This window comes from Orycteropus afer, unplaced genomic scaffold (assembly GCF_000298275.1).
Source record: "Orycteropus afer afer isolate SDZICR_OR568_19922 unplaced genomic scaffold, OryAfe1.0 scaffold00099, whole genome shotgun sequence".
NCBI lineage: Eukaryota > Metazoa > Chordata > Mammalia > Tubulidentata > Orycteropodidae > Orycteropus > Orycteropus afer.
Window position 1 is genome coordinate 4,365,465 of NW_006921686.1, and position 11,350 is coordinate 4,376,814.

Sequence of the window (11,350 nt, forward strand, 5' to 3'; positions counted from 1 at the left end):
CCTCGCCCACACCTGCCACCCACACCCAGGGCAGACTCTGGCCAGGTGGCCAGGGCTGCCTTGGTGCCCTGCCCTGGCTGCACTTTGCTCTCCCCGGTGGCCCTGCCCTACTGAGTCTCTGGCCCGAGAGCCGGGGCGCCAGCCGTGGGCAACCCTGAGGTCCTCCTGCCTCTGTCCAAAGCCCAGAAGGATCCTGTTTAAACTCCAGTCAAATCCTGCCCCTCCTCTTCTTGTAAACTCCCATGGCTTCTGGCTCTGGGAGGGTCAAAGCCGCCAGGTCCTCACCCCAGCTTCCATTATCTGCCCCCAAGGGCCCTTGAATTCCCTCTCTTCCTTCTCCTGCTCACTAGCCCTGTTCCAGCCCCATGAGACTCCAAGCTGCTCTTTCACCGGGAGAGATACGCTCTTGCCTAAGGGCCTGTGCACCTGTTCTTCCTCAAGCTTGTATTCTCACCGCCCTCGGGGCTCTGCTTAGATGTCACCTCTTCCCAAGAAGCCCTCCCTGACCATCTGGTCACACACTTCCTCACAGTACCCACCCCTACCTGAAACAAGTTATGCTTGTCGGTCTCTCCCCACCAAAATGTCAGGTCCACAAAGGCATGGGGCTCTGTGCCTTTTGTTCACTGCTATGTCCCCAGAACTTAGAATGGTGCCCAGCACACAGTAGGTAGTTCATAGCTATTGTTGTTATGTGCCGTTGAGTCGGACCCTACTCATAGCGACCCGTCCTTGGGTTTCCGAGGCAGTATCACTATGGAAGTAGACTGGCCCGTCTTCCTTCTGAGGAGTGGCTGGTGGGTTTGAACCACCAGCCTTCTGGTGCTCAGCTAGTAGCTGAAAGGTTGGCCGTCTGAATCCACCTGGAAGTGCCGTGGAAGACAGACCTGGCAGTCTGGTTCTGAAATATCACAGCTTTGAAAACTCTATGGAGCACAGTTCTGTGCACACAGTGTTGTCATGAGTCAGAATCCACTCAACACCAGCTAACAACACCAAACACATCTATCTCTTAAAAAAAATAATAATAATTCTTAACAACAACAACAACAAAAAAAACTCACCGCCAAAGGGAGCTGGTATCATCAGTTAAACTGTGTCCCGGACCCTGTTCTAGGTGCTTTGTGCCAGTGTCCACACTAAACCTCACAACCACCTTATGAGATGGACCCTGACACTGATTCTTCTGAGAAATGAGGCAGCAAGGGCCCAGAGAGGTGAAGACATTTGCCCTAGGTCACACAGCAAGTCGGCAGAGGGGCTCACATTTGAACGCAGGTCTTTCCCAACTTCCCCCTAGGGTTCTTAACCCCATTTAAAGAAAATGAGAAAACAGCTACGTTTATTTAAATTTTAAAATGGCAAGAGACAAAGTGGTGTGTATCAGAGGTTTAACAACAACAACAAAAAAAAAGGTGGGGAAGATATAAATACATCGGTACACAGAGTGGTAGCATATCCCAAGACTGCTGCTCAGGAGACTAGCTGTGACTGCCTGAGGGGACCAGGGGGAACCCATCTGAATTGCTTGGTTATCATTTTCTCTCCCCCCCCCCCTCGCTCTTTCTCCATACCCCCTGCCTTGGACTAGTGTTACCTCAATAAAACCAATTCATTACCACAAACAAACCGACTGCCATCCAGTTACTTCCTACTCATAGTGACCCTTAGGACAGAGAACTGCCCCATCAGGTTTCCAATGCTGTACATCTTGACGGAAGCAGGCTGCCTCATCTTTCTCCCCTAGAGTCGCTGCTGGATTCCAACCAAACTTTTAGTCAGCAGCCCAATGCTTCAACCACTGCACTACCAGAGCTCCTTCATATATAACAATCTCACGGCCCGGAAGTGAGGGAGACTGAAACCCAGTCTGGCTGATGCCAATGGTCTCCTGGGGCCTAGGACCCACTCCTCACCCCGCCCCCCCAATGCCTACATCCACTTGGTGGATGACAGAGGGTTCAAGTTACTTCCTTCCTGTGTGGCTTTACCTGTCTGAATCTCTGTTTCTCACTCTGAAAACCATAATGCATTGGGTTTCTTGTAAGGAATAAATTTAAGGACCCTCCATACATGGGAATTGATAGTAAAAAAGAAGAGAGAGAGCCTCCCATCACTGGAGGTAATCAAGGACAGTGACACCACACACTTTCCAGTCTGGAGTCTTGCCCTTTCCTCCACCCCCTCCCCCAAACCTACCCCACAGCCACTTTATACCATAAACTTGTGACCCTCCCCCACACCCCCTCACCCCAAAGTTTCCAAATCACCATCTTCCTGGAGCGGAAACAACTTTGTGTAGGAAGCCAGACCCAGAGTCCCAGCCCTGTGCGGCCTCACTCTAGTCCCTTCTTTTCTACCGGCCTCAGTTTCCCATAAACGAACAGGAAGGTAAAGTTCCCCTTCCGGGTTTCTTGTTTATATAAGTGTTCCTACAGCCAAAGAGGGAGCTCTGGTGGCACGGTGCCTAAGGCACTCGACTGCTAACCAGAAGGCTGGCCGTTCAAACTCACCAGCCACTCCTCAGAAGGAAGGTTGGGGAATCTACTTCCCTAATGATACCACCTCGGAAACCCAAGGAGGGGTTGCTATGAGTCGATCTGACTCTAGGGCAGTGAAGTTAGTTAGTGACAGCCAGAGTGTTACTTGTACTTTAAACAAATAAACATTATTTTCCTCTATTGTAATAGTGTCATCATCTGGAGACGGCCTGGGTTCAAATTCAGACTTGGCCACAGTGAGACTGACTTTAACAGGAAGTGGGCTGAAGGTCTCTGTGCTTGTCTTCCCATTTGCAATTGCGAGGCTGTGACAGTGTCGATGTCTTACAACAGTCCTGAGGATTAAACTGAATCAGGCACCCAGCACTGTACAGAACTTTTAAGTGAGTCCCAACAGCTACTTAGGGTTCTTATTTAGCCTAATTTGAGTGCAAGAAAAGACTGCAATGATTTTTACAATGATGTGAAACCTGCACATGCAAGTGAAAGCGATTATAATGAATTTGTTGCAGTATCCATTGGTGCAAGGGTTTCAACATAAAGAAAAAGGTAAGTAAGAGGGATCAGTAAGTCTTTTAAGTCAGCTGGATTCTGTAAGTGATGATGACTGACTGTAAGAAGCTCTGGTGGTGCAGTGCCTAAGGCATGTGACTGCTAACCAGAAGGTCGGTGGTTCAAACCCATCAGCTGCTCCACGGACAAGCCAACATAAAAGATCTACAGCCTTGGAAACCCAATGGGGTCACTATGGGTCGGAATCCACTCGATGGCAGTGAGTTTTGGTTATTTTTTTTGTTTTTGGTGACTGCCTGGAACTACAACTACTGTTGGTGAATGAAGAAAACATGGGCTCAAATTCTTCCTGATCCTTTCTTCCCCTTTGGAGATTCTCAGATCTCAGCACGCCCCTTCCCAGCCCTCCCAGAATCCCAGCTCAGAGTCCTTGTACACAGGAGACACTCAACAAGTATTTGTCAAACTCAGAGAAAGAGAAATATATTTTGTAATTTTCCATCTTCACATTCTCTTCCAACTGCCCTCAGCTTAACCATCCAGAAACCAGAAGACTGGATCCCAGCCTTTCCCTACCCACCCACTCACCCCACTCCTGCCCAAATGCCCAGGATCTGCTGGGGGGCCTTATCTGGGTTTTCTGTCTGAGCCTTAGTTTCCCCAATTGGGAACAAGGCCACCAGTCGAATCCTAGTTATCCTGGGAGAGGAGGTGAGCCAGGGAAGGTGGGTGTGGCCACCCTAGGGGGAGACCCCTCAGGAGGTGGGAGTGACCCTCTAGTGGGATAGGTTCAACTTCTGCCCCACCCAGAGGTGGGATGTTTGGCCAATGCCACAGCAAGAGGGGGCCTGTGTGAGGGCCAGGACTTCAGGGGCTGGGGGGAGGGCGGGAGGCCGGCCCAGAAGCCTCTCCTGCCCTTTTACGGTCTCACAGCGAGTGAGGCAGCAGTAACTCGGACATCCGCCATCCGCCTTCCTTGAGACCGGAAACGCGCCTGAGGGGGGACGAGAGGCGGGGCTGGGGGCAGTGAGAGAGCCGCGTCCCGTCCCAGGGGAAGAGGGTGAAGGAAGACCGCAAACTGCCCCCTTCTCCAGGCAGACCTCAAGGGACGTTGCTGTAATGGGTGCAAACTGGGCAGGAAGTCTTGAGAGTGTCTGTGGGTGCCCTATTGCTCTCAATTTTCCAACATCTCTTTCCCAGCAGGAGAAACAAATGGGGAGAAGGGAGTTCTCCAATGGCCAAAACACTGAATGCCACCACGACCCCATTTCAGAGGCAGGGGTTTGGAGGAAGTGGGAGGATGCGGGCAGCAGGGGGTTAATCCCCAGCCCTCCTCTGGGGCCTTCCCCTTTAGACTGGGGGCTTTGGGGCAGGAAGTCTCAGAGGGTGGAGGAAGGGAGATAGTACAGTCAGCCTCCCGCCCCAAGGGAGAGGTTATGGGGGGTGGTGAGCCCTTACCCCTAGCCCCAGCCCCCACACTAGCCCCGCCCTCAGGTGAGCCCAGGAGTTTTAGGGGACGCCCCGCGAAGATACACATCCTGGGTTGCGTGAGCCCCTCACCCCCAGAATTAAATCCCTGGGATGATAGCTGGAACTCTGCAAAGCCAGATCCCAGGAGGAGAGGGCTATGACCTTGAAGCTTTCCTGCGCCCCCCTCCTCGAGGCGAAGATGGGATGGGGTAGCGTGGGGTGGGGGGCCTGGGGGACGGGGAGAGCAGCCGGCCCACCGCGCTCCGGGCCCGCCCCCCAACACCAGCTGTCTCGACAGGTGAGTTAGGAAGACAAAGGCCCCCCTTTCCCCAGCTGCTGCGCCCCCTCCCTCCCCAGGGCCGCGCAGGTGGGGGAGCGAGGGCCGCCCTGCTGGAGCGGGCCGGGGAGCCGCCCTCTGCACCGAGCGGAGCGCTTGCTCGGCCTGAAGCACACGGCGGGTTTCGGGAAGATCTTGGGTGCGGAGGGGCGGGGGAGGGGAGTCCAAACCAGACCCTCAAGGTTGTGTCTGGGTCCGTCAGTCCGTCCGCACCAACCTCCTCCACAAGTCTCCGTGTTACCCCTCTAAATTTAGGGGCTTAAGAGGTACTCCTAAAGTTAGAGAGCGCGGTTGCACTTGGGGAGACTTTTGCAGCGCCCCGTAAAAGGGGATCCCCGCTAACAAGGGTCTGCGTCTCAACCCCTCTCCCAGGTCCCCAGAACCCCCAACCCAGCCCTCCACCATTCCTCTCATACCCTGAATTAAAGTCTGGAGGAGATTCTGAGCTGTGCCTAAACCCTGCCATCCCTGCAGAGAGAGCCCGCCAACTTGCAGGTCCCTGAAAAAGTCTCCAAAATTCGGGAGTCCTCGGAGCGCCCCCAAATCTGAGGGCTCCCAGGAGAACCTCACCGATAGCACTCAGAGCCTTGGGAGTCATGGGGAGGTAACCAGTATTTGGAACTCATCCAAGGTGATCAGGCCCCAAATCTAAGGCTCCCAGCGCCTGGTCCCCCAAATTCCAGCCCCAAGCGAGCTGGGGGAGGGGGACAAAGGCAGGGCGGGGAGCCCGCGCCGGGCGGGGAAGGCTCGGCGGTAGTTCACGGCTCACCTCATGGCTGCTCACAGGCGGGCGGTGCGCCCACGGGGTGCGTGCTCCCGGGGCGCCCCTGGCTCGCGGTTCAAGGGTTCGGGGCTGGTTCTGCTCAGTCTCCCCCAGGGTCCCGCCCCATAGAGTCCGGCTTCCTGGGGGGGAACGTGGCCGGGGCCGGGCGGGTCCTTGGGCGCCTCTTCCCCCTGGGGTTCGATGGGGGTCCTTGCGGCAGAAAGGGGGTGCGGCGTCCCCTCCCCGGCGCGCCCCCTCCGCTGGCGGCCGCTACCGCGTTACTCTTACTACTGTACTTCTCTTCTCTACATTTGGTTCCAAAATTCCACTCCCCGCACCCACAATACCCCGCGCCTTAAAGGGGCCATGGCCTCCTCAAGGCTGGTGGGGGGGTGGAAGGCGCTTAAAAGGGCAACGCGGCTCCCTCGACTTCCGCTATTTGCCTCGTCCCCAATGTGAGGGCATAGGGATGCACTCTGGGGGTCACCCCAAATTGGGGAGGGGAGCTTGATAGAAGGACAAGGGATTCTTCCATGAGCCCTAGGTCTCCCCCAGTATGGAAATTCGTAGGGCAACCGAAATAGGGGCACAACTTCTCCATTTCTTTCCTTGTTCAGTTTTGGGGGAGAGGGTCGGAGCCTCGGATTAAACACGGAGTCTCTCAGATTTTCTCCCTTTAAATCCCACCTTCGGTGCCCGCAGCGTCTCTGCCAATTTAGGAACGGTGATTTGGGGGGGCGGGCGGAGAATGAGCGCGCTCCCCCACACAGGAGGGGGATGGGTGGGTAGGGTCCCACCTTTCCCACCGCCTCCACCCCGGCCCGCCCAGCCTGCCCCGGGAAGGTGAGGAGGAAGTGGGCGGAGGGGGCGCGGTCGGCGGCTGACTCACAGCCGCAGGGTCGGAGTGAGGGGTGAGGACGGGGGTGGGGGCTGGGGAGGCGGGCGCGGTTTTGGGGAACGGCGCTGTGCGGCCCCCTCCCTACGCACACCCCGCCGGGACTCGGTTTTGCCCGCGGAGGATGGAGGGATCATCCTGGAGGGCCCGGAGGTGAAGAGACTGCTAGGTATCTGCTCCTGGGAGTCCCTTTCCCCAAGCGCCCCCTGGGGGCTGAGCCGCGACACCTTCCCAGGCCTTCTCAGCGGGTCCCGCAGGCCCCGCCCGAGTGACGTCACCCTTGAGGCCACGCCCCTTCCAGAGAGAGCTGCCGGGTCTGGTGGAAGCGCTTAGCAGAGCGGTAGGCGCCTAAGAAGTCGTCGCGTGGAGGCGTACTAATGGGTAAATTGAGGCCTCTGGGCTATGACCCTGTTGTCTGAGCTCCCAAGAGTGAGTGTAAAACCAAAATGTCTCCGAAGCGGATTAGATGATGCCCTGAGCCCTCCTTTATCTGGGGAGTTCCTTTCTAGGCCAAGCTCTGCCATAAATTCTCTGAAGAGCTGAGTAACCGCCTCCTCCACGCCACTTCCACTTAGGGAGACCTTGGACCGTGACCCACCTAACTTGTCATTGTTTCTCCACGTGTCTTCTAGGGGTGGGAGTTCTTTGGGGGGCGTTGAACCATTCCTGGGCTTCACGAAGCCCTGCCAGACTCCAAGCAGCAATCTACAAACATTTGTGCAGAGGGCCTCGGTTCTGTGGGCCCTTGGGCAACTCCTTTCTCCTTTCTGAGTCTCGGCTTTCCCATCTGTTAAATGGGAGCGTGGCACGGCTGGGTGCTGCCCACACTGCATAGAACAGGTGTTGGCAGACTTTTTCTGTAAAGGTCCCAATAATAAATATTTTAGGCCCTGTGGGCTGCTACATCAGGAACTCAGGTGGTGTAGTGGTTAAGGCATTTGGCTGCTAACCCAAAGATTCCTGGTTTGAATCCACTAGCTACTCTGCGGAAGAAAGACCATGCAGTCTGCTTCTGTAAAGATTTACAGCCTTGGAAACCCAGTGGGGGTCACTATCATTCGGAATCTACTGATGGCAGTGAATTTGAGTTTGTTCTTTTTTTATGGAAGGGGGGCCTTTTTTGCATAATATTTTTTTCTTTTAAAACCAAAGCCAAACTCATTGGCATCGAGTCGTTGCCCCCTTTGGGTTTCCGAGGCAGTAAATCTTTAGGGAACTAGACTGCCCATCTTCCTTCCGCTAAGTGGCTGGTGGGCTTAGAACCTCCAGCCTTCTGGTTAGCAGTCAAGTGCCTTAGGCACTATGCTACTTTGGTTTTCAGTATTTTCTTTTACAACCTTGTAGTGATACCACCTCGGAAATCCAAGGAGGGGTCGCTGTGAATAGGATCCGACTCCATGGCAGTGAGTTTTTGAGTTTTAAAACTGTGGAAACCATTCTTAGTTCAAGTGCCATACAATTAAGTAGTGAGACACCCCAACCCCATCCCACCCATCACCCGCACTAGGGAAAAATCCTTGCATATGTACACAAGGAACCTGCTTAATGGTCTTTGTGGCACCAATGATGTCATAGCAAGAAATTAGGAACAGTCTGTTCATCAAAAGGACGGCTAAACCATTGCACACCCCACCTCTGGGCAGCAGCTACAAAAAATGAAGTGAGTAGTTGAGTGGAAGAGATCTCTCTGATACTGTTAGGTGGAAAAAAAAAAAAAAAATACCCTAACGATATGTATGGTATGAAAAAAACAGACAAAAACCAAACCTACTGCCATTGAGTCCTTTCTGACTCACAGCTGTTTCCGGGGCTATAAATCTTTATGGAAGTAGATGGCCTCATTGTCCTTCCACAGAGTGGCTGGTGGGTATGAACTGCTGACCTTACAGTTAGCAGTCAAGTGCCTTATCCACTATGCCACCAGAGCTCCGGTATGAACAACATTGAGGCAATAACAAAGGTATCATATATTTGCTAGAGGTGCCTGTGCATGTGCATACGTGTAGAATAAGGAGCCCTGGTGGCGCAACTGTGAAGCGCTCATCTGCAAACCAAGGGTTGACAGTTTGAACCCACCGGGCAGTTTTTCAGGGAAAGCTGACGGATCTGCTCCCTTAGAGATGATAGCCTGGAAAACCCTGTGGGACTGTTCTGCGCTGTCACATAGGGTCCCAATGAGGTGAAAATCAATTCCCTGCACCTGACAACATGCAGAGAAAAGATCTGGGAGAATCCACTCCAAGCTCCTTGTGTTGATTACCAGTGAGATGGATGGGAGATTCGTTGATCACTGACATCTCAAGCCACATCCTGCAAAAGCCAGTTTGATCCTGCCCCCAGGGCTTCACACTGGCTGTTCCCTCTGCCTGGAGGCACTTTTCCCTGTGGTATTTGCATGGCTGGATTCCTCTCTGTCAGGTGTCTGTTGTAATGTCCCTTTTCCCTCCGCTGAGGTCTCCCCTAAGCCCCCTGTCTGATGCGCCACTCCAAGGTAAGCAATGGAGTGACCCCGAAGGTGGGGCTGAAGAAACACTTCTCATTGTACACCATTTTGTAACATTTTTATTTTAAACCAAAGGAATTTATCACCCATTCAAAAAAAAATGAATAACAATTTAAAAAAACCAAAGTAAGTCTCCTAGTCATTTTGCTCCCAGGTCCCTGTTTTATTTTTTTAGTGACACTTGTCTGGGTTTGGGATGGCCTTATTAAAAGGTCATCCCACGGGGCAGGGACCTCAGTTGGCCTTCCTCGTGGTTGTCACCAGGGCCCAGCACACAACAGGTGCCCTGCACAGATTTGCCATCTGACTAGGTAAATCGTGTTTGTTTTTTCCATAAGAAAAAGATATTTTCAATGACTTAATTAAAATTTAATAACTACAACCATCCCTAACTTAAAAAAAAAAAAAAAAATAGTTGAAATGGGAAGGGAAGAGAAGGTTATTGAACTGAGTGGTTTCTCAAGTCCTATTCAGCTCTAAATATTTCAACATTTTTCAGGTTTTCTCGGTCTGGATGGTGGGTGGAATTACCCCCCCTGTAAGACTGTTCTGTCAGGCGGAACTAAGAGAAAGAGGGATAAGTACTCGGAGTTCCTCCATTGGCTTGTCCTCCTTCCGCTGGGTCTCAGGGCTGGAGAAGTGGGCAGTTTTCTTCCTCAGTTCCATGGGGGCCCCAGCTGAGACCCCAAAGACAACAGCTGTCAGGCCTCCAAGCTCAAGGCAGCACTCGAATGGGCGCTGGTGGGCGTTCCAGCCTCACCCTGCCCCTTTTGTAAAGCAATAAGTGGGAAATGGTGAATGGGAACCTCCTTCTTGCCCCCTCAGCATCCACTTCCCTGTCTTCTGGAAGCAGCACTCCTATTTTCCTTTGAGGGACTACCATTCTCCAGCTCTCAATCCCTCAGGTTCCAATGGAGCAACTCCAACCCCATGTGTTAAAGGTGAGCATGTGACCTAAGCCGGACCAATTAAAAACACCGTGACTGGTTAGACATGTGACCCAGTTGGGCCAATCAGAACCTACTCTGGAACAACTGCTGGAACTACTGTCATGCCTCTCTTAACATACACCATAGGACTGTGAAATAGCATGTTGTGTGATTTGGACGTTGGCCTACCATATCCTAGGCTGGTCCTGCTTTTTCTTTAAGCATCTTGTATAAGTTTCATGCCTTATCAGGGATCTTCACTGTGCTGAGAGGGACTCGCTTTTGTGTTTGGTCCTCAATCCACGTCACTAGCAATTTCTCCATATCTATGAATCCCTCTTAGCTTTTTGTTAGCGTTATAGCTTTCAGTTGGGCCGATCTTCTAACAGCTTGGAGAATTTTTTCTTTGTTTTTCATGATCGTTATGATTGTCCAGGGGCAACACACCTGAATCTCAAGCAATAGCCTTCACTGATTTTTCCACCTTCATGTTAATGATCTTTTGTTTCACTTCTAAATCCATACTCATCCTTTGCCTCTTCCTGATGCTATCACTAGCATTGGTTTTGCTGCATTTGGGAGCCATGATGCATTGCACTGTCATATTTTTTTCAAAAGAAAATTAAAGAGATAATGTTACAGCCCTCAAGAAACATGATACACGTGATTGCTTGCTGATGTCTAGGAGTTGAAGCACATGCTTTTTTATTATTATTTTTCTTATTATTGTGATTTGAGTGGACGTTTACAAAGCAAATTCATTTCCCATATAGCAGTTCATACACATTTTGTCTCATGACATGGACTGCAATTCCCCACAGTGTGACAGCTCTCTTCCCACTTTCTCCCTGTGGTTACCTCTTCCCTGTGCCCTTCCGTCCCATGCACTCCCACCCCCTGAGCTGTCTCCCTGTGCAAACACTGCCCTTCTGTCCTTCCAGGATTGATCACTCCAAGGAACGTATCTACCTGATGTAAGTGTTCACCCCATATGCCTGTCTGTTGTTTGCTGGAAGCATATACTTTTATGTGGTAAACTTTTTATAAAAAGTACAGTACATTACATACATAAGCCAGTAACATAGGCATTTATTATTACTATCAAGACGTGGATTGTTACAGTGGCTGCAACAATGGGTTTGAGCATAGCAGCAATTGTGAGGATGGTGCGGGACCCAGCAGTGTTTCGTTCTGTTGTACACAGAGTTGCTTTGGGTTGGAACTGACTTGATGCCACCAAACAACAATAGGAAGACAACGTATGTATTATAGGTCACATATGAACTGTAATATTACGTGCCTGGCAGTCCAGTCAGACTGTACACAAGAGACATGAGATACACATGTTCCTTGCAGGAAGCTGCTGCGATCACTATGTCCTGTTCTCTGATGGGAATTCTGAACCCTGTCATAAGCTTGGGAGCTCTGGTGGCATAGTG

At 51.9% G+C, this 11,350-nt stretch overlaps 2 protein-coding genes across 2 annotated transcripts in view; both read right to left on the reverse strand.

Annotated features, from left to right (window-relative positions):
• LOC103198859 (vasodilator stimulated phosphoprotein) overlaps positions 1 to 5,595 on the reverse strand; it is a 13,618-nt gene extending 8,023 nt beyond the window's left edge. The window contains exon 1 of the mRNA XM_042781243.1: positions 5,591 to 5,595. Within this exon, the coding sequence (XP_042637177.1) occupies positions 5,591 to 5,595 (5 nt within the window). The remainder of the gene's footprint in view (positions 1 to 5,590) is intronic.
• Positions 5,596 to 5,601: 6 nt separating this feature from the next.
• PPM1N (protein phosphatase, Mg2+/Mn2+ dependent 1N (putative)) overlaps positions 5,602 to 11,350 on the reverse strand; it is an 18,181-nt gene continuing 12,432 nt past the window's right edge. The window contains 1 exon segment of the mRNA XM_042781244.1: positions 5,602 to 5,775. Within this exon segment, the coding sequence (XP_042637178.1) occupies positions 5,602 to 5,775 (174 nt within the window).